Source organism: Neofelis nebulosa, chromosome 15 (genome assembly GCF_028018385.1).
Source record: "Neofelis nebulosa isolate mNeoNeb1 chromosome 15, mNeoNeb1.pri, whole genome shotgun sequence".
NCBI classification, from domain to species: Eukaryota; Metazoa; Chordata; class Mammalia; order Carnivora; family Felidae; genus Neofelis; species Neofelis nebulosa.
The window spans coordinates 59,909,959-59,934,056 of NC_080796.1; the positions used below are offsets into that span (position 1 = coordinate 59,909,959).

Consider the following 24,098-nt stretch of genomic DNA (forward strand, 5'->3'; position numbering starts at 1 on the left):
AAACATCGAGAAGGCCCATTTTGGGGTTTAGGTGATGAGGTGGATGATTATACCTGAAGGAGGAAAAAAAGAAAGAAAAGTAAGTTAGGAAGTGAGGAGAGAGATTTTAAGAGTTGAATACTGAGGCTGAAGTATTTTCAAAACACCTAATAAAAACATCTATAGACTGGTGGGTACACAGGCCTTGAATGAGTGCAGGCTTTGTGAGAGCTGTATACTTTGGGAGATTGTACTTGAGGATTCCAAGGGAGACCGTGTAGTTACAAGTACGAAGAATAGAGGAAGAATCTAACAGTTAAAAAAGGGTGAGAGGAAGAGAGATATGGAATGTGACTGAGAAAGATGCATCTTCCTTTCCTTTTTCCTTTCCACGTTATCAATGCTAGAGGTAAACACGCCTGCAATTTTGCATGATTGAACTGTAAAATTAATTAGAGTTGGCTGGTATGGCAGCAATTCTAAAAAGATGGAACAAAAATCCAATTTGAACTCTTCCTATTTGACTAAAGGTACACAATTTTCTATGAGGATAAAATTGTAGAGAATTATGTCCAAATTATCAATGGGGTAGTAATATACATTAACTTTTTTCCCCTGGATTGAAAATGAGAGAAGTAAGAGGAGCTCAGGGTGGCTATGAAACGATGTTTCTTTTAATTCTCTCCATATTCACTTAGGACACTCAAGTGTGAGACCTTCAAAGTATGTCTGATTTACTCAGGCATTTTATAATTAGTTATGCTTAGATTATTAATTTAATGGGATATGTTTACTTCCACTTTACAGTACAACAGAACTTAATGTTAGTCCTGATTTGTTCTCTTCCAACCCCCAAGTTAAGTACTCAGACTACATTTATGTCACGTATAGGTTATTCACAAATGGCACTTATACCGCCAGAAAATGGATTCTAAATCCATGTTTGTTCTGCAGGGGAAAGCCCATTTCGTTTATTATTCCTTTGCACAGTTATTTGTGTTAAAGGAAAGGTGCATAAAGTTAAAAAAAAAGGAATCAAGTAAAACATTTCTCATCTCACACTCCCGTGTGTGGTTGAATGTAATTTTTTAGTCATGAAATCTGAGCTCTTTAAATAATTTTTTGGGGGGAAAGGTGGGAAAATAGATGCATATTTTCTAAGAATTTAAATATACGGATTTGATGAGTATACTGAAGCAAGAGACCCTGTTATTTTACCAGGTTTGAGTTGCAGCCAAAAATGGTTGATAGATCCTTTAGAAATTATCCATTATCATCAAAGTATCCATTTGATAGTTTACCTTTCCAAAAAATCCACTGCTGGTTTCTTCCTTTCAAAGGAACACTAAGCTTTTTGACATGAAACATTCTTTATATAGAAAACATCATTAGTGAAATCCTGGTGAGGAGCCATATGCCCCATATGTGGAATTTTCCATTTTATTCCCCATTTACTGGTAGGAAGTTCAGGTCTAATATTCTGAGGTACAACAATCCCTTTCATTAGAAGAGTAATGGACAAGCAGTTCAGGACTCTCCAATGGTAATTAACATTATATTTCTGTTTATAAACTCATGGATGCCTCTGTTTCCCCCACACTGAAAACAGGCAGACAATAAAGATGAACAAAATAATTAGTTGATCACTAACCCAAGCTTCTGAGGTTATCTTTCTTCTAAAAGTACATGATAACACCCACTCCAGTTCCCAACCCATCGGTAACCATTGTTATGTACATATGCTTCCAGAATTTTTTCTATATTTTTATTTACCTATAGAAATGAATATTATTGCCGAAGCATTTTTATACATAAAAGATACCGTGCACTATTGCAGTTTTAATTTCCTCTTTATATGGTTAGATTGTCTCATTCTTTTAAAATGAGGCATGGAGTTTCATAATGTGACTATACCTGAATTTATTTAGCAATTCCCCTACTCATAGACATTTAAATTACTTCCAACTGTTTTCCATTAAATAAACAAACAAAAATGCTTCAATAAACATCCTGGTACGTGTCTCCTTATGCATTTGTTGAAAGTGTGATTTTCTGACATAGACAATGAATGTGAAACTGCTGTGTCATGGAAAATTAACATTTCAAATTTAATAGACATTGCCAATTTGCCTTCCAAGGTGATGGCCCCACTTTACATGTCCTCAGTCTGTGTTTGGTTCTTCCTCTCCTCTATTGTGAATTTGTTAAAATCTTTGTTCTTCATGGTCCATCTCAGAACTCACTCTCGCACCACAAAATATTTTTGATTTTCATGATGAGTTATAATCTCTCCTTGTTCAGATTATCCTGAGCATTCTGTTCATTTTTCAATTGAAGTACCATTAACATACAATGTCGGGGTACCTGGGTGGCTCAGTGGGTTAAGCGTCTGACTTCGGCTCAGGTCATGATTTCACGGTTCATGAGTTCAAGCCCTGGAATGGGCTGTCTCTTCTCAGTGCAGAGCCTGCTTTGGATCTTCTGTCTCCCTCTCTCTCTGCCCCTACTCTGTTTGTGCTTGCTCTCTCTCTTTCTCTCTCTCTCTCTCTCTCCCAAAAACAAACATTTAAAAAACAACAACAAAAACATGCAATGTTATATTAGTTTCATATGTAAAACATATTGATTTGGCAATTCTGCACATTACTTAATGGTAAGTGCAGTCACCATTCGTCACCATACGTTATTACAATATTATTGAACACTTGTTTTTTCTTAACATCACTTTCCAGATTCTCTGTCTTTATGTAAGTTTGGGAAATTGTACTGTGTCTTCAACTTGATGACAAGTTCATGATAGTGAATATTTAAGTCAGCTCCAGCAGTGAGCATGTACTTGTCATATAACCGGCATTCCAGAGATGTTTGATTTGTGATTTTTTTTGAGAAATTTTATATCAAAGTATATAATAATTTTTATCACAGAAAAGTAAACTGAAGAGGTTTAAAGAAGTGAAAGCAAAATTTATGTTGGGTGGCTTATAGTTGAACCAAACCTGAAGAATGGCAGACTAGAATACAATTTTATTTTGTACCTATTGACTTTAGTCCTTCTTTGTTTTACATGAAAGGGTTTATAGAATTCACTTCCAAATGCTATATGAAAACTTCTTCTCCCAAATCATGGATATTTTTTACTTACCTTCAGGGGCTGCCTGCAGTGTCTGACCTAGAAAAGGCTTGCTTGAAGTGCATCCAGCAGGTGTACAAGCTGTAAGTGTGAAGCTATAGTTGGTGTATGGCTGGAGACCTAGAAAGAGCAAACAAGAAATAAAGTGCATCTTGAGAGGATTATTTATTATCAGTTAAGAACTGGAAGTAACATGTGGAGTTGTAGATATGATTTCCAAAATTTTAAAAGCAGAAAACATTTTCTAAAGGAGGTATGAACTTCACAAGCAGTTCAGTATTAATCGAAATTTCATTTATCTCTGATAATCATATATTCTCAGCCTTAGCAGAAATCTTAAAATTCATGTCATCCATCCATCCACCCATCCATCCATCATGCATCCAATCATTCATCCATTTATCCATCCATCCATCCATCCATCCATCCATCCATCCATCCACCCAGCTATCCATCCATCTTTCTCTTGATTCCCTTGTACAAGAGGTCATTGAAGAGGCTGCCTTGCCTAGTTGATCAGAGTACTCATCTCTCAAAGAGCCCATTCCATCTTTAGAGCTCTAGAGTTTTCCTTATTTTGTTTAAAAGTCCTTTCTTATATTGTGGCGATTTCTTTCCATCACTTGCACCCCTAGGGAGATATAGAACAAATCTAATTTCTTTTCCACATGACAGTTCTTCAAATATTTGTAGACAGTTATCAAATCCCCCCTGAGTCTTTTCTTCTCCAGGCTAACTATCCCAGTTTCTGCAACAGCTTCTTATATGAACAGAGGTAGAAAAAATAAAAATAAGGTTAGATCCAAGATAAGGTTAGATCCAAAATAAGGTTTAGCCCCAAGCCATATTTAGCTCATATTCACACCAACCCACTCTTCTTTTTTAAGTTTACACTACTTCACCATATGTGCCAATAGAATACCATCTCACACTTCTGTAGTGTTTTGGAGGTATGTTGGTTTTGTCTTTACACATAGATTGAACATAATTTGATGAAGGAATAGTGTTTATTGTATTCAGAATATGACACAGCCCAGTAGTTGTTCAATAAGTTCTCAGGATAAATAAGAATGGCAAGCCATTTATAGTAGAAGTTGCATGTTGTTAGACCTCACTACTCCTTAGCTGATGACCTTGGGCAAGTTACTTAGCTTCTTTTTGCCTTGATCTACTGATCTTTAAAGATGGGAAAGATAGCAGCTAGGTTTGAAGGCTTTTGAGAAGATTAAATGGGTTACCTAGAGAACTACTGTATTTGACCAGAAGCAACCTTAAGACTCAGCAGCATTTGACAAGGAGCATATGGCGGCTAAAGCTTCTTGCCCTTGATTCTTGGAAAAATTCAAACAATGCCAAAGGTCAAAAATTTTCCTTTTCTTAAAGAATAGGACTTCATCTATATGTCAAATAATTGGGCTAATATATATAATTATTATATTAATTTTTCATGAATACTGAACTACATTTTTATATCTATATTGCTCATTTGGCAGGTGAGTTTTTCCAGAGATATTCCTGTGCCACTCTTTTGCTTTATGCAGATTTCTCCTCAAATGCTACATTTTAAAAGATTTTGGCCACTTTATCGACATACTACATCCATCATTTCATATTCCCTCAAATTACTTCCTTCTCCCATAGCTCTCAACATTATCTGATGTTTTATTACATCTGTTTATTTATTGTTTGTCTCCCCCTCTAGGACATAAGCTCCAAAAAAGCACTAAAAGATACTATATCTGAAAGATACCACTGTATCCTTCAAATAATGGCAGGCACAAAGTAGGTGCTGGTTAAACAAATAAAAAAATTAACTGGTTTGTTTAGAGTTAGAGCAATAGTCTGGGTTCTCTGCTAAAGCAATAATGTTCTGCAGCTGGAGCTGTTCCAGGATTCAGCTTCAAAGCCCTTTGTGTTTCCACATCAATTTAGTGATAAGATTCAGATACTTATTTGATTGCAATCTTCTATTTGGTTGCTATGGGGAATTTACATAATTTTGATATTTACTTGATTTGTAGATAAGAAATGTGATGAAAGATCTAAGCCCCACTGAAGCCATATATGTTTGATAAAAGCTTATGGGAAAATACTAAAGATTATAAAATAGAGAGATCAAAAGAAAAAGGGAGGAATCATCTAAGAATGAAGGTCAGAGACCGCAGTGGAGGACTGACTTAGCCTGGTGATGCTCCCTCTTTACTCCTGCTACTGAAAAAGGGGACCTTGACCCTTGTAATACCAATTTACCTGAATATCTTACTTTCTCACTTAGAATGTAAGCCCTTTGAGAGTAAGGTTTATGTCTCTGAGTGTTTTCCTTTTTTAATCATTGTTTTCAGTTGTAAGTGTTTGATGTTTGTTAAATACTGTTTAAAGAACACAAAGCCCATGAAAGTGCTCCATAAAATGTCAGGCTATCATGTTCATGATGTCCATCCAAAGTGTCATCGGACGAAACAGGCCCTTCCTCATAAGTCCATGAGTATCTCAGCCCCCAACATCTACTTCACTGTGTAGGCAATTGTTTTCTAGTTACAGAATATTATTAAAATAATACAAAAATTAATGTGATGTGTAAACAATAAATATTTTATAGACTTTTTTCCAAATGCCTGACTAAGTATGGCTGGTAAAAGTGAAACAATGCTTGTTCTTTCTCTGGAATTTTCTTATTAAATAAAAACAAACAAATAAAATGCTCCCCCTCCTCAAATGAGACCCAATTCTCTTCTTCATTTTGTGTTCTAGCTGGTCTGATATAAGACATGCAATGACCATTGAAGAATATTTTAGGATACATCTTAGAAAAAGGAGAGGAAATTTGTCACCACAGAGGTGTACTAAAGTCGATGAGAGGATTGAGGGTGTTTGCAATAAGGATAGTCACTAAAAAGAAAATTGATGTATATAAAAATAGAAATTGTCCTTTCCCTACAGAATCTTTCTGAACTGAGCTGAGTGGTATCCACTTTATATATAGCCAAGAACACTAGAAGACAGTACAGCAACAGAGTAGCTAGCCAGTTAGGAATTTTTATAGATTAAGGAAGGTGTGCCAGGGAGTCTGTTACAGGTGTTTAAATTGAATGGTATGTGTTGGCCTTGCAGAGCATGGGGCCAGGTCTAACAGAGGAATATTTTGAAGCTACTGGGGTACCAGAATCAAGGGGAGAGGAGGTAGAACTGAACGCTGGGTAGAGAGCCTACTTTGGGAAATCAGAGGACTTCAAAGTCATCACCATTCAGGAGGAAGGGATGTGAGGAACTAGGGAAAGAAAACAAAGATGGAAGGGCAAGAAAGGTGAGAGTGGGAGGCATGGGGCCTTAAGTGAAGGAGGGAAGGACAATGGATTTAATCTAATTCACTAGTAGTTTGTCCTCAAGGGTTGTGTCTAGCCCTGATATATGAATATGGTGGTCAATTTAAAGAGCCATATGGAACATAGGTAGAAATATTCGGCTCATTTCAACTCACATTTGCCAGCCTGTCTCATGCAACTCTACATCTGCTGTTTATCTTTCAGAGTACACTCATACTTCCTTTTATAACAGAACTCAAGGTTTCCTTGTGGAAACCAGTCTTTTGGCTACTACAAGTCTTTGTGCTTTGTTTAGGATTTTCTCCACCTGGATTGACTACTCCTGGATACAGTTCCACATTCCTTTTGCAATGTTAGCTGCTCAGAATTGACTATGTGACCTCATTTAGGCTAATTGAAAGTAGGCCTTGAACTCAAACTTTCATTTTTACTGCTGGTAGTTCTTTGTTCACCACATAGTGCTTGAGAATGGAGAACTTAGAGGTGAAAAGAAATTGGGTCCTGGAAACCTCATCTCATAGCCTTGAGTCTACATCTGATTTTTTATTTACATGAGCCACTTAATGCCCATTTGTTAAGCCTGCTTGAACTGAGTTTTCTGTAACTTGTAAGAAAAAGAGTTCTAAATGATATTAATATTATAATTACTAATAATGTCACACTGGCACACAAGTTCAGATTCTTGTATGTTACATAAGGGGACCATGAGCAGCTGTGATTACCCTACGCATGTTAGAAATAGTTAGCTATGAGATTCTGGGAGACAGAATTAGCAACAACATGAAAAGGGTTGGTGAAAAAGTGAAGAGGTTTCACCTTGAATATCACCAGGACAGGAATAATTATTCCTGCCTCACAGGTAAGAAAATACTGAGGCTCAGAGAACCAAATGTTCATACAGTGAATGGAGCTATCAGGTTGGGGTGGAGACAAACCCACGACTTTAATACCAAGCCCTGTGCCCTCCCATCACATAAGAGCTGCAGCCAAGCACATTGAATTTGTGAATGACTTTGAAGATGAAACAGTATCTGAAACATGTAAAAGTGGTAGAAACCATTGCAGTCGTTCTTAAAATGAAAGAAATATGTTGAAAGCATTTAGTTCAAACATCAAGGCAATAAAAAGAAGTATAAAGTAAAACAAAAAATAAAACTCAGGGGATTTTGTTGTTCCATTTTTACTCTTTTCACTGGACTCTGTGCATTAATCAAATATATTTTATAAGAAATGGAGTTATTTTTAAAGAAGTTGATTACTCAGTTACATAAATAACATACTAGCTGAAATTTACTGAACACCACTTGCAGACCTTCTCCTGTGACTTCCTGGATATTAACACAATCAAAACCCTCACTAAACCCCCTGGGTCACTGCAATTATCTGCTCATTTAACAGGTAAGGGAGTTGAAGCATAGAGAGTTGGAGGAACTCATCTATTATTACAGAGATCAGCTTAGGTGACGTCAGAAGTCTGGGCACCCAGGCTGAGAAGTGTGGGCCAGAGAAACAGGGTCAGCCCTCTGACACATAAGGAAAATAATGACATAAGTAGCTCAAAGCCCAGTGAAACTTTCGGTGTATATGTATGTATGTATGTATGTATGTATGTATGTATGTATATATATACACATCTCCAAGTGGGAATGTATATTTAAGTATTTCCATTTTGAATATTTCTACAATTCATGTACCAAAGGAGTGTAGCCTCGCTGTTAGGAGGGAAGCATGTGAAGTTAGACTCTTTTGGGTTCTAATCCTTTACCTTCTTACTTATTAACACCGTCATGGGTCAGTTTTCTGAACTCTAGGTGCCTCAGTTTCCATAACTGTATGCTGTGGGCATGATGGTATTGACTGCTTAATTGGGCTACAGGCTACCTTGAGGGAAGGCAATATCTGAATCCATAATTGTCTACATCCTATTTCTCATGTCTTGCATTTTTCATATTGTCAGAAGACTAACTTACTAAGAGGCTTGGTTGAAATAATCTGTAAGGAAAGCATCGACTGCCATCAGGCATAAATGATTTACATGAACTGGATGACCTTTCATATATATGACTCTGTAAAACTCAATAAAATCAACACATTTCAACTGGAATTTGCTGCCATTTTAAGTAAGTCTCTATTGGTAGTCCTTAAAATGCGATATATATGAAATATTAGTAACAGGCAATGAAAAGGGCACACCAACTGAAAATGACTCATGAATTGATCAGGATGAGAAGAGGGAAATAAAGAGATGTCTCAGAGGGACCATTCTGACCGTAGCTTAATCCTGAAGTCCAAGAGTCGAAGGAGAAAAGAAAACATCATTTAAGTGCTCGGCATTGAATTAAAAGAGTAGGAGATAGTAGTTGTAGAGAAGAGAAAGGCAAATGCATGGAGAAAAGCCAAGCATTTAACATTTCAGTGTAGTGGAGATTACGGTGGCTGCAAATTACCTGAATTTCCCTACAGGGAATCATGTTCTCTTTTAGAGGAAAGAAGCATACTATAACAAAACTCATTATAATTACACTTTCAAGTAACATTACATTCAGGAGTAAATGTGTGTTAAAAAGGACTGCCAAAGTCTACCTATGAATCATAAAAATATGATTTGGAAAACAGAATCAATGCCTATGTCAATGTCAGTTATATTTGATATACTGTTTTTTAAAGTGTATTTATTTATCTTGAGAGAGAAAGTGACAGTGTGAGTGGGGGAGGGGCTGAAATGGAGGGAGAGAGAAAGACAGAGAGAATCCCAAGCAGGTTCCACACTGCCAGCACAGAGCCTGATGCAGGGATTCAACCCACGAAAGAGTGAGATCATAACCTGAGCCGATCCAAGAGTCGGACGTTTAAACCACTGAACCACCTAGGTGCCCTGACATTTGATATACTTTATGAATATCAGTTTGTTTCTAATTTTCAATCTCCAGATAAATAGTCAGGGAAAGGCATTTTGTCCATTATAATTTGAGATCGTAAGTGCTACTTCAAAGCATTCATTGGGCTATTCCATAATGTCATCTGCTATTTTCTAAAGAATTACCAAATAATCCTACAAAATATGTAATTCTGCAAGTTCCTCAATCATTTGGTCAGTGATTAGTTCAAGGGCTGAGATTCTTGGTTTCTTTAAAAACTTTGTGGTAGGTGGTTATCAGATATTGTACACATTTTGGGCAAGAAGCTTGTCCTGGCACTAATTCACCCAAATTGGATGTTTGGGCAGGGCCCACGTGAATCTACATTGAGTCTTGCTGATGTGAAACGCTTCTTTCTGCCTTTAGCTGCCTTGGATCTCACTAAGTGATCACCTTCAGAGCATCTCTGTTCATGGAGATTCCCAGAAACTTTCAGCACCCACTGGCAACCTTGGCTATGATGGATAGAATTATAGCAGGATTCCACTTTAAATTGATAATTCTATGTGAAAATCTGGATGTTCAAAAATGGAACACGAAGATACTGTGGAATTGCTTTAGAGACTTCTAACATGCATTTACATTATGAGTGTTTTACAAAATTTGATTAAAAAATGTGTTAGGAGCCCACATGCTAGAGTCCCCTTTTCGTGACAGTACCACCCACCACCGTCTCAGGAGCCACGCATCCCAGTTAGCCAAGTCCGTTTCTTGCCCATTTGTGAGCCATTGGAAAGGAATGCTTCCTGTATCAATGCTTCAAAGTACAAGTTCAATTGACGGCTCATGAACGGGGCATCAAAACATCAAAACAAAGGGACTCTTGCACGGCAAATGCCTATGAGATAACCTCACGACTTTTGCTTCTGACTGCTTGCTACAAGCTTAAGTGTTTCTTGACTCATTTTTTTTGTGTGTGAAATTTCAGGCCATAGTTTAGGCCCCCCTCCCCAATATCATAGTAATCAGATTCATCCCAAGAAGCACTTCCCAGGTAAGTTACTTCTTGGCAGACTCTCTTTCCAAATACAGATCAACATTAAAACGATTACTAAGATCGTCCAAGAAAAAAAAAAACCCTTGCTTTTGCTTTTTGTAACGCTGTTTTAATAAATAGTTTTCTTCTCTGGAGTCTGGTGCTATACTAGACAAAAGCCACTTTTACTCTATATTTTCAGTCCGAGTCTTCTCTGGAAACAAAGTGAGGCATCAGGAGGCAGCTAAGTCTGATGCTGCTCAAATACTCGACAAGAACATATATTGCAGAGAGAGCAGGAGTTATTTAGAACTCTTGGAACAAAACAGAAACAAAGATTGCCCAGGCAAAGAACCTAAAAGTATCTGGGATTTCAGGGGAAAGATTCTTTTTCTTTAAATATTAATGTCCAGGCAGCTGTGAACTGTAATTCTTTGGCTGTAATCTTCTATTTATAAGAATGATTTTTAAAGTATACAAAAGTGGTTGATGTTCTGCAAGTATTGATTTTTCATTTTGCAAATATCCAGGCACAAAGTTCTCCTCAGAGTTGGAAAAATGAAAACAAAATGAATTGTCGTATCTATTTTTGTAGGTCGGATGCTTGGTAGCTGGGGCACACGCAGTGTAAAGCAATACATACAACCACAGAAGAGAAGCTCCCGGAGTTTTTCCAAGGATATGATCACTGCCTGAGTTTGCTTCCTGTTTCGGTTCAAGAAACATGCTGCCAATCAATCCAGATTGCCAGAGATCAAGGCTGGCTTCATGGGTGTGTGACCTGTAGAGTACCCAAGATTCCAGGCGGTTCTAGGTGGGACTGAGGCTTGATTCCATGCTCTGGTTTTAAAAAATTTTTATGATTCTTTTTTGAAAACTATATTCTTTTCAAAAAAATTTATTAAGTTTTTACTTTTAATTCTAGTATAGTTAACATACAGTGTTATATTAGTTTCAGGTGGACAATACAGTGATTCAGCATTTCTGTACATTACCCAGTGCTCATTGTGGTAAGCGTACTCTTAATCCCTTCACCAATCTCACCCAGCGCCCCCAATCCCCCCTCTGGCAACCACCAGTTTCTTTTCTATAATTAAGGATCTGTTTCTTAGTTTGTCTTTCTTTTTTTCCTCTTTGTTCATTTGTTTTGTTTCTTAGATTGCACATATGAGTGAAATTATATGGTATTTGTCTTTCTCTGACTGACTTATTTCACTTAGCATTATATTCTTTAGTTCCATCCATGTTGTTGCACATGGAAATATTTCATTTTTTATGGCTGTATATATTCCAGTGTGTGTGCATATATATAAAATCAAATTTTACATATATTGATATATTGATATATATATATATATATATATCAAATTTTTTTTATCCATTCATCTACTGATGGATAGTTAGGCTGCTTCCACAATTTGGCTATGATAAATAAAACTGCAGTAAACATAGGGGTGCATGTATCCCTTTAAAGTAATGTTTTTGCATGTTTTGGACAAATACCCCATAGTGTGATTACCAGATTATAGGCTAGTTCTGTTTTTAGTTTTTTGGGGAAACTCCACACCGTTTTCCACAGGAATGCACCAGTTTGCATTCCCACCAACAGTGCATGAAGGTTCCTTTTTCTCCACATCCTTGCCAACACTTGTTTGTTGTGTTGTTTATTTTAGCCCCTCTGATAGGTGTGAGGTGATATCTCATTGTAGTTTTGATTTGCATTTCCCTCATGATGAATGATGTTGAGCATTTTTTCATGTGTCTTTGGCCATCTGTATGTTTCCTTTAGAGAATTGTCTGTTTATGTCTTCTGCCCACTTTTGAATTGCATTATTTGTTTTTTTGAATGTTGAGTTGTATCTTAATGATTTTTGAACAAAGGACCCTATGTTGCCATTTTGCCCTGGGCCCTGAAAATGATGTAGCCATTCCTGCCTGAGACCTAGATGTATTTGACAGTCTGATTTTTGTACTCAATCAAAATGGAATAAAAACATTCAGACACTAGTTTCCTATTTAATATCTACTCACTCAACAAATACTTTTGGATACTTAATATGTTAAGTGCTACGATAGATGCCTATCACAGTATAAGTGATACAAGGGAAAACAGGAGGCTACTGTATCTGTCCTTAAAAAGCTTCACCTACTAGCTCAGGAATAAAGACAAGAAAAAGGATATTGTGATAAAGTCTAATAAATGTCCTGAGAACCAAGTGTTGGATACTATGGAAGTACATAGCAGAGTTATCTAAATGTAAAATCCCCTCATAAAGAATTTCCACATTTTGTGATATTGATGCTCAAAGTATGTTCTCCTTTTTTTTTCCCCCCAGAAATGATGGGTAGATATCTGTTTCACTACATGAGAGTAGTGCACGTGGGCTACAACCTGCATTGTTAGGGCACATGCTATTTTAGCACAGGTTTTCATGAGCTTCTCGGAAGATGCAAAAGAAAGGCAGATTGTTCTGTCCTTGCTAACTTAACGCTGGTGGGTCTTCCCTTTTTAAGTAAAATGCAATGATAAGCAACTTTTAATAGATTATTTTGAAAACACTTCTCCCTGAGTTAAGAGACACATAAGCCCTTATCAAATCTGCTGCGAAAGAGGACATGATTAATTCATTTTGTTCTCAGTGGCCCTAATTATTTAGTTAATCCTTTCTCCATCTCTTCTGCCCCAGTGCCCACACTAGGAGGACCATCCATAAAGCCGTGGTAACCTGAAGAGAAACAATGCCCATAACTGACATCCTGATTGTTCTGTGCGGGATGGTGGACCTGTTTAGTAATAAATGATATGAAAAGGTCTTTTATTGACAAGCTGCCATGTGCTGTTTGCATTAGCGAATATGAGAAGATGATGGCTGTTCCTCCTTCGTCCCCATGGTATTCAGCTCAGTGAGATAGCAGAAAATGCTTCAGTTTACTTAAAGCATTGATAACACCTCTAAATAATTAACTGAGGACTTCCTGTCTTCAATTACTTAATGCTTTTTTTAACATCTTGAGAGGATTATAAGCAATTTATGGATTTCACATGATGAGTGCCTTCGCCGCTATTCCCACAAAGCATTTACGGGATCATGTTTCTAAAGCTTTGAGGTAATTAAAAATAAGCATGGAGACAATGGGGCTGAGGCAAGGTGCCTGCTTTCCCTTCTGTCATTTCTAAGGACCTAGATTTCAGGCTCCAGAATGACTCCGGGTACAGCTTCATTAGCGTTTGACGGTTACTTAGAAAATGCCAACGTTTTGGAAATGATGAGAAAGTCAAAACATTTATCCCAGAGGGTACAGGCAGCTCTTCGATCAAACATTTGGGATGCGATGTAAAATAAATTTGATTATTTTAGTTCATTCCACGAACTCAATACAACAGTCATTCATATCATAAAATACATCCATAGTGAATTTGGTCGGTCAGTGAGCTACAGAACTGATTTTTTCCTGGCAGATAAGACATGGGAACGCTAACATACATCTCAGGTTTTAGATTACCTAACGCCTAGCACCATTGCCGTCCCATAGGAACCGCATATGGGAGGCTCTGTACTTGGTCAGGTTTTGCTGAACGAAAGTTTTCTTCTTCATTCAACAAAGACATATTTCTCTGTAGGGCTGTATTGCCTGAGTGGAGTACTCTCTAAATCTATTTAAATGGTACACAGGGACAAAGCAAATGAATTCCAAAGTCTTCTTTTCATTTTATGATGTTATAGAAAGCAAAATCATATAGAAAAACTTTAAAATATTTATCCTAATAAAAGAGAAGTTCTGCATCAAGTTACGTGTATGAAATCCTCTCTGGGACGAAAATATTCATTAAAAATGACAATGAAAGGAAGAACTGGGGGGAGAGAGGGTGTTTTAAAGAAAAATCTTTCCAATTATTTTGTAACTGATGAGTCTATCAATCCTGTTGGTTTGAACATCGCGTTAGGGTTTAGTCTGTCGGCAAGTCAAGTCAATGCTGGTTTTAAAAAAATGCAAACCACTACAGCTCACAGTTCAAAGCCCATGCTGGCTCAGTGGACAGATACTGGGAGAAAAACATTCTGTAACACTGTATCCCAGTTTTTTTGTGAAACCTTTACTGATACAAAGTCTAAATGGCTTTCCACACTCTGTAATTGACACTTCATTTTCCACTCCAAGTCATTGTTTTGATTTCCTCCGGCAGCATTCTTTAGAGTTCTGCTGTTGAATCCTTTGTGGTGTATTTGCAATTAGTTCTTAACTTTTCAGTGTCCCCTATTACTGGGGGCTTCCTGAGAGCAGCAATCTTAGTTTAGAGCACTTACTGTACTACCTCCAACACAGCAAGTGGGCAACAGTTTTTTTTTTTTTTTTTTTTTTTTTTTTTTTTTTTTTTAAAGAATGAAACAGTACTCTGATTTCCTTATAGATGGAGGCAGGGAATGCCTTGGGCACCCTGAGTATGTCACTTTCCTTCCTCATCTTTTAAGTGTGGATATTAAAAACATCCCCCACTTACAGGGATGTAATAAGAATCAAATGTGTCCAAATGGAAATGGTTCTTTAAAATTATAAAGCACAATATAAATGTAAAGTTGTGTTTTGTAAAACAACAGTATTTCAACTACTGGTGATCAATTTCACTTTCAGTGAAATGAGATATAAGAAATAAATTTAATAATCTGAATTGATGAGGGCTTTTTCCATCTGCATTATCATTGATCCAGCTCAGGACCTTCAGATAAGGAATGCAATGTGCGAGTCTGCAAATATTTATTAAGCACCTTCTGCAGGCTTATGGCACTTCTGGAAAACAGTGGTCAAGTCATTGAAAACATCTGTCAATGAATGCCTGCTTGTGTGTCAGGGAATTGTAGAATTAAGAGCAAATCACGATGAATTGATTTTTCCACCTACATAGTATAACTGGTTCCTTCTCTGAGGAAAACTCAGCCACACTCTTCCAGACCTTTCTGTGCTTCTTTATGAGTTTCATTATCTCTAGTATCCATGCTCCCGGCAAGGTACGGGGTCCAAAGAAAGAAGAACATTCACTCTGGAGGCCTTGGAGGGAAGCTTCTGACAAGGGGGGTGGCGTGGAGTAAGTTTGTAACCTCTTGCCTATGGTCTCAGAATCTCAATTTACACAACTGTTTGCCATGATTCGGTAGATCCAAAGAACGAACTAAATTACTTAATCTCTCACAGTATCTTTTTCTGTAAAATGGGAGTAATACCTCTCTTTCCCCCAAAGGTCTGTAGTGCCTGCCAAGTGGCTCGTGTGAAATTCACTTGTTTGGCATCTATGAACATTTGTTTGGCATCTGTGAACCATGTCAAGGACTGTTCTAGGTGCCAGAAGTACCACACTGAACTAGGTAGAGAAGACCTCTGCAATTCTGGAGCTTACATCCCAGTGGGGGGAGACATAAAAAGCAAAGAAAAACCAAGCACTCTCAGGCAGTGAAAGGTCCATGATGAAAATAAGACAAGGGGATGTGGTGGCGTATTAGAGAAACTTCCTTAGACTGGGGAAGTCAGAAGACGCCTCTCTTCTCTTCAGAAGTGACATTCAAACCAAAACATGTTAATTATTATTATAATGACTTCTAGTAATTATCTGACATTATACTATTATACTGTACCATTATATTATTATGAAAGTTAATTATAATAAATGCTCTAGCAATAAAAATAATACAATTACTATTAATTAATGTTCATAATAACAAATTGTCACAAACAGTCACCTGTCAACTATTCTGTGTATTAGTTACCCACTCAGTAGATAAACGCTCGCCTCTGGCTGATTTCACCCTGCTCTCCAGTGCATTCTTGGCTATCCCAGTCCCATTATCTATGAGTATATCCTTGGGGAATGAAAATGCATCTTACCGTTTGTCTGAGAAAAAAAAAAGTTAATACTGATGCAAAAACCCTACACATAATGCATATCAAAGCCAAATATAAATTATTTCTGAAGTTATCTGCTGTTGTGGCTTATTGCTGCCAGTGTGGGCTCTTCTATTAGCATGGATAAGTGGGACCTGACCATATGTCAGGAGAACACGTCCTTTCGAAGTGACCTCATATATCAAATGCACACCCCTGGGATGCTTTGCCCCCCTAACCACAATGACAGACTCTTCCGGTAGGTTTTCCTTTTTTTTTTTTTTTTTTTTTTTTCACCTGTGACCGTATGCTGCCTCCTGTCAGCGGTGCCACTGTAGATGAGACCTTTCCCAACCTGCCTGAGCTGGTACTCTTTAATGACGCCATTTGGTTTCTCGGGGACACTCCAGCTCAAATGCAGAGACTCCGAACTGGGCGCCGTGACTCTCGGTGGCTGGACACTCTGTGGACTTCCTTGGGTAGTAGCTGCAACTACCTGAAAACATAAGAGTTCAACAGCAATTTATGGTAATAGTACGCTAGGTATCCTGATCAATGAGAATGTCACTTTTGTTTTAAAATGTTGTTGTCTGGCCTGGCATATCATTAGCAGGGGCTTGGAGAAACAGTCCCCCCTTTTTTATGCTTTTCCTCCCATCCTATTTAAACAATGAAATCTGACCTTGAATACATTCCATAAGTCTCAGACTACCATTTATCACAACAGGTTCAACAACAATTTTGATGACAGAGCACAGCCCTCAGTTTAAGCAAGGAAAATCTGGCTGGCAGACTGGCTTACTAGAGAACTCTTGATAACTCTCTTCCATATGGCTCATCAGTGTCTTTGCATTTTAACAGCCTGATTTTGTACATTTTAAGCACCAGTAAATATGAAGCAAAACCCACATCTGAAGTTGCTTGCATATAATATGCTTTGAACAGTATAAATGGGCAGGTTTTTTTTTTTTTTTTTTTTTTTTGGTATTCTTCCTGTGATAACCCAGGATGACTTAACAGTGCCCGTGCCAGTGTTCTAGAAAAAGAACTGAGTAGACAAGGAAAAAAGGGTCAATCCACCAGTCATTCATTCAGCATTATCAAAATATAATTTTGAACAAAAGTTAGCTGCATTTCTTTTTTCACAGAATTAACTCTGCTTTCACTTTTTAACCAATTGTTCTGGCATCTGGTAGACAGGAGCTGCACCTACGTAAAAAGAGCACAGAATTGTTCCAGGAACGTTCGGACCATAACTTTTGATTGGGCCAATCAGCTGCCATCTGTCTAAATTGTGGCACGCTCAGAGATGTTTCTGGAGGTCTGTTGAATAAAAAGCTGCGCATATGCACTGCGGCTGATCCATCTGACTGAATGTTTTACTTGGATGGTTCCGGCACAGTGTGCGAAGATGATGCTCTTCTAAAGTTGTAACGGCATGAAAGGAATCAGAGCTGCTGTGTGTTTGTTTCTCCTGAGTTTACTCTGACTAGGTTGGCTTCTGTGAAATGACTCTGTCTTTATTTTCCTCCTAAATGGTTTGACTGTTTCTTTCCAGTCTCATCTGTGGGCTCTTGCTCTCAGGAGCGCTCCCAGTGTTCATTGTCTGTGTTCTTGTTTTTGTCTCTCTCTCTCTCTGTTCTCCTTAACGACTCTTTTCAAACTCCTTGCTTTCTAGATCTTTCTAGATCTAGAAAGATCTTTCTAGAACTTTCTAGATCTTTCTAGATCTAGAAAGATCTTTCTAGAACTTTCTAGAACTTTCTAGATCTAGAAAGATCTTTCTAGAAGATTCAATCACTTTGTAATCCAGCTTCTGACTGAATTTTCACTTGAGGTGCCAAATAATAATTCCTTCCACCATTCTGCTACCTGCTCCTTCTTTTAAGTACATTTTTAAAAGCTTTTAAAATTTGAATCTTACTCTCTATGTTCAGATTTTCCTTTAATTTTTTTTATTTGCTAGCAGGATGGCACCATGATCTATAATTTGCTCAAGCTAGAGATCTCAAATATATCCATGATCCTTTCCTCTTATTCCCCTGCGTATAGTTGACACTAAGCCCTGTAGATTTTGTCCCCCAATATCTGCTGTATCTTCTTGACGTTCTCCATTCTGACCCCTGTTGCATGAATTCGGGTCCTCGTCATTTCTTGCCAGGTTGTAGCAAGAGTTTTGGTATCAGATTATTTTCTATGCCAGGCTCTTTTGCCCCTTTCTCTGTTTTTCAAGAGCAGGTCATCCTTGTTGAAGTGATGGTTAAATAGAAACCCTTTTAAACTGAAGAATGATTTGATAATATGAATTTATGGAAGGTCATCTAAAAATAGTTGGCAGAGGAAAAATGTGATAAAAAAGGGTAACACTGGTTCAAGTTTTCTTTTCTTTTTTAATTAATGAAACATTTATATTTGCATAACTTTGATAAATTTCAGTGATCTCTCCTTTCAGGCATGAGGATTAGCAGTTGGTTGAGATGGCACCCTACTTAACACTGCATCGGTGGGGATATTGCTTTCTGCCGTTGGAAAAATCATTCATGACCTGGATATCCAGATAGTCGTCATCCTGGCTACTTCTGTCTGGGGTTTAGGTACTTGCCCTTACCTTGCTGCTGACGGCACAGCCAGCAACCGTGCATGCTTTCAGCTGGTATGAATATTCCTGAAATGGTTGAATTCCCTTCGTATCAGAGAAGCTCAGTGATGTTCCTTGAAAGCATTCAATTCCATTTCGGAGAAGAATGTAGTAAATAATAGGACCTAAAAGAGGCAGAGAAATGCCTAGATTTGAGTATCATATCCTTTTAACTATTTGCAAACAACTTAACATGTCTTGGAATTCTAAGGAAATGGGATAATATAGCATTATTTACTTTTAATTTGCTATTGTTTTTGCTGTGTTCGAGCAATGACATGCACTCTTACTGAAGAGAGGGACTCTGGACACAGACAATTAAAGAGACATATATGTTTATTTCCCCCTACTGCCAAGCAAAATTACCTTCAATATTAAAACTATTTTGCTTTCCTTTAACAGTCTTTGTTTGTTTGAAAGAGCTCAGATGTATTCTAGGATTCAAGAAAAAATTGGGGGACTAAAAATTTGCAGGTCCTATTTTACAAAAAGGAAGATCAGTAGGCACATACCTACAGTTCCTTTTACCAGCAAATAATTTTTAATGGTTAGATGCATGCCTATTAAATGTAGATTACACTCATTTCAATTTCCTTATGCAGTTACTGGATTATGTTATTTCAATTTTAAAAATGGCTTAATACCATTTGGTTGTATAGGTTTCTTCCAATTTAAGACTATTACATCTTCAAGATTATCCATTTTGGTCCACGTAGGGGGACTCACTCCTTCAGGCACATCTTCTTTGGTCCTGGCTCTAATAGCTTTGCTGAATCCTCGCCCATAGCTATTCCATGCAGAAATTCTATACTCATACATCATGTAAGGCTCCAGGTTCACATCTGGAAAGGGAGAAATTGAACACTGAGACTTTTAAAACATTTTTGCTGTCTTACCATCCTATTGAAAATGAATATCAAAACTTGTAAACACTTACAAATTAACGCTTTAATGCTGTTGTGTGTGAGTAAAACTCTAATAATAATCTTAAATTTCTAAATCAGAAAAAACATTTTCTGTGTGTATTAGATGCAGAGATATGGAATTGCACAGAATAGAGTTCACCTTTTCTGAACAAGCAAATATGGATAACATGGACACATGAAAGGAATGACTGAAATCTAAAAGCACTAGACGGGGGTGCTTAGGTGGCTCAGCCGGTTAAGCATCTGACTTTGGCTCAGGTCATGATCTCCCTATTTGTGAGTTTGAGCCCCACATTGGGCTCTGTACTAATAGCTCAGAGCCTGGAGCCTGCTTCGGATTCTGCGTCTCCCTCCTTCTCTGCCCCTCCCCAGCTCGCACTGTCTCTCTCTCAAAAATAAACATTAAAGGGGCGCCTGGGTGGCGCAGTCGGTTAAGCGTCCGACTTCAGCCAGGTCACGATCTCACGGTCCGTGAGTTCGAGCCCCGCGTCAGGCTCTGGGCTGATGGCTCAGAGCCTGGAGCCTGTTTCCAATTCTGTGTCTCCCTCTCTCTCTGTCCCTCCCCTGTTCATGCTCTGTCTCTCTCTGTCCCAAAAAATAAAATAAACGTTGAAAAAAAAAAATTAAAAAAAAAAAAAAACATTAAAACATTTTTTAAAAAAGTAAATGATAAAATAAATGAATAAAAGCACTAGACTAATGTACATTGGATGTTAATGCTTCACAGGTTTGTATATACTTTATTTCTATATGAGGCAGTTTCACCAACATACTTTCATAATTTTAGTATGATAAATTTTACCAATTATTACATTGTTCATATTACGTTAAATTATTATATAATGTAGTTATTATGAGATACAGGACTTGAAACTTAGCTTATCAGGGCCAGTGGATATAAATGAATGCACAGTCCACTACATACTTACTTCCCTCTTTCACCAAACCACAATGGAAACCCAAGCCAAAAACAACAAATCTAATTAAAAGAAGAAAACCTGGGGCGCCGGGGTAGCTCAGTTGGTTAGGCAACCGACTTCGGCTCAGGTCATGATCTCACAGTTTGTGAGTTCGAGCCCTGCGTTGGGCTCTCTGCTGACAGCTCGGAGCCTGGAGCCTGCTTTGGATTCTGTGTCTCCCCCTCTCTCTGCCCCCTCCCCTGCTCACACTCTGTGTCTCTCTGTCACTCAATAATAAATAAACTTTAAAAAAAAAGAAAAGAATAAAACCAGACTACTGAGTGTTTTGCACTGACAAGAATTTTATTAGATAACCATCCATGTGATGCAATGGTGTCCCAAAAGTCTCTGTTCTGTTTTAAGCTTTAATAACTTCAGAAGCACAAATGCTACAAATTTATTTTTTTAAAAATGGAAAATTTAATTGGTTAAATGTTTTCCACTTATTTAATTTTGTGAATTTGAATACGTTTGTATGTATTTGTTTTGGTATGGTGGTTTCTAGATGACTTTTCTCAGATGGAAAATCAGAAGAGTAAGTCCTCCTCTTCGGCTGTCTGGCCACCTGCTGTATCTCCACTGAATGTGGGGTTGAGTCTCAATCCATCCATGTGGGGTTTTTGACCACGTTTTCCTTATATGCATTTCCTTACTATAAACCCTGATCTGCCTACGCTATAGAATTAGTACGAAGATAAAATGCAAGAAGTTATGTGACAGAGCATCGTAAAATAAATTGCTATAAAATAGAAGGGATTATCTTCTGTCTTTATTTTCTCTGGTCAGAGGGCGTCTGCCACATATTCTCTGTGATGACCACTAGTGGGTTCCCATATATGCCTTCTGTCCTGGTCTGAGGCTTCTTGGCTACAGTCTAATTTTTCCTGTTTTCTTCGCAGCTTGGGGGTAGTCATGTGACTCAGATCTCAACAATGGAGGAAGCACGGACGTGATAGGAGCATCTTGCACGTCACTTTCTAAGAGGAAATCACTTGCCTTCCATTGACTTTCTCATCCCCTTTTGATGGGCTGGACATAGGATGTTGTGGCAACCCAAGCTGCACCATGTGAATGACGACAGCACCGGAAACATGATGAGTCATAAACTGGAGGGAATCAGGGTCCCTGGATGACCTAGTGGGGCAGAACTGCCCAGACCATTCACCGGCCCACAGACGGTCACTATATTTTTGGATCAATTCGCTGTAGCAGATTAAACTGTTCATTGTTAATAACTGTTATTCCATACCCTTCAGGCCCACATCGTCATTTCCAATTTCAGCTGTGGCAGCTCCCCATGCTGTGTTTCTTATTCTTTCCTCTATGGCATTTCGTTCTTCTCCTTTGTACTCTCTCATCACTTATCCTCATTTCTTTGTTTTCCTGTGAGGCCCAGTCTTTCAAAGATGCTCCTAGCCCATGAAAGCATTCTTTGTTTTCTTTACGTGCAAGGAATCATTGTTGAAATTTTGCCTTCCCTCAATAATCTCTCTAATTTCTGAGTTATTTTTTTTCTTTGCCAGAATTTCCAGCTCCTTAAAAAATTTTTTTAATGCTTTATTTATCTTTGAGAGAGAGAGTGTGAGTGGGTGAGGGACAGAGAGAGAGGGGGACAAAAGATCCAAAGCAGGCTATGCCCAACGGGGGGCTCAAACACACAAACTGCAAGATCATGACTTGGTGACTACATCACCCAGGCATCCCTCCAACGTTTTATTTTTTTAATGTTTATTTATTTTTGAGAGAGAGAGAGCATGAGCAGGAGAGGGGCAGAGAGAGACAATCCCAAGCAGGCTTTGTGCTGTCAGCACAGAACCCGACGTGGGGCTTGAACTCACCAACCGTGAGCTGTAGTCGGATGCTTAACTGAGTCATACAGGTGCCCCAAACCCAACTCTTTTTTTTTTTTAAAGAATAAAACAACCCCTCTTTTTATCTCAAAATTGTTTTGTTATATGGGGCTAGTCTTCAAATAACAGAGGGTTTTGCTTTTGTGGGGATTATGCTTGTTCAATCTTTACTTTTTAATTGCTTTAATGTCCCATACATATTTGTTTTCAATCATTTCTTCAGTGGACAAGGAATTCTTCAAAAATGCATACACATGGTTGTGACCTTCCATTGCCTAAAAAGCTTTAATTTCCACTCATTCTTGCATAAAGACAACCTGCCGAGTGTGGCAATAAAGGCCTTCATCATCTGACTCCTGCTGTTTGGCCTTATCTCCATTATTTTTTCTCTCCTACACTGTGCTACATTCGTATCAAGGTTCTTGTTTTTCACACCTCCTGGAGTTCCTTTCACTTCCTGTCGCCCTCTGTGCCTGCCTTACCTTCCTTTCACCTGATGTTTCTACTCGTCTTTTAGTTCTCAGCTCAGGCATCACATCCTTCATAAAGTCTTTCCAACCTCTTCTGTCTGCGTTAGGCGTCCTTGCAATGCTCTCTGCTTACTCTGTCACAGCTCTTACACGGACATCGCTTCTCACATTACAATACTTACATATCTGTTCTCTGTCCATTCATAGAGGCTGCAAATTCCTGATGGGAATTCTTATTTATTTGTTTTCATAGCTGTTGGTCTCAGGGTAGTGACTGGTTGTTAGTACAAATTTAATACATAGTTTTTGATAAGTGAAATGATCGCATGCATGAATAAATTTTGGTGAGCCCTGGTGTTGTTTCACTTTGATTGTAAATTTCTTTTTTTTTTTTAATTTTTTTTTCAACGTTTTTTATTTTTTATTTTTGGGACAGAGAGAGACAGAGCATGAACGGGGGAGGGGCAGAGAGAGAGGGAGACACAGAATCGGAAACAGGCTCCAGGCTCCGAGCCATCAGCCCAGAGCCTGACGCGGGGCTCGAACTCACGGACCGGACCGCGAGATCGTGACCTGGCTGAAGTCGGACGCTTAACCGACTGCGCCACCCAGGCGCCCCTGATTGTAAATTTCTAAGAAAGGTTGAGTTCTTAGTCCAAGTTGGTCTCAATCAATGGCGCTTATTTTAGCATTACTTAAGTGCTTCATTTTCTTCATGGAAAAGAAACTTTTGTTATTTTTCATATTTAATGTATAGTATTTATTGGCAGGTGAAGCATTCTGAAATATGGGTGGTAAGAGGCCTCACAATATTATATCAGTAGGTGTAAACACTTATTGTCATCTGGAGAGGGATATTGCAAACATCTTAATGGACCCTCAAAATCTTGACCTTAATTACAAAAGGCAGATAAAAGTAGGGAACTCTCTTAGATCAAACCTACTAATTGGTAATGAGGGTCCTTAAATCTGTAACTGGGAGTTGAACGAAATTGGAGGGTTAGACAAACTGCCTTTTATCTTGAGGACTTTCCTAATTAAATACATTCCAATAA

The 24,098-nt window shown here is 38.1% G+C and overlaps 1 protein-coding gene across 2 annotated transcripts in view; it reads right to left on the bottom strand.

Annotated features, from left to right (window-relative positions):
* Positions 1–24,098, bottom strand: part of USH2A (usherin) — a 745,506-nt gene that overhangs the window by 136,502 nt on the left and 584,906 nt on the right. For both annotated transcript variants that reach the window (XM_058701414.1, XM_058701413.1), the window contains 4 exons: positions 19,483–19,680; positions 18,809–18,963; positions 16,498–16,696; positions 3,122–3,229 (listed from right to left, as the gene is read on the bottom strand). In XM_058701414.1, coding sequence (XP_058557397.1) covers positions 3,122–3,229; positions 16,498–16,696; positions 18,809–18,963; positions 19,483–19,680 — 660 coding nt within the window. The remainder of the gene's footprint in view (positions 1–3,121; positions 3,230–16,497; positions 16,697–18,808; positions 18,964–19,482; positions 19,681–24,098) is intronic.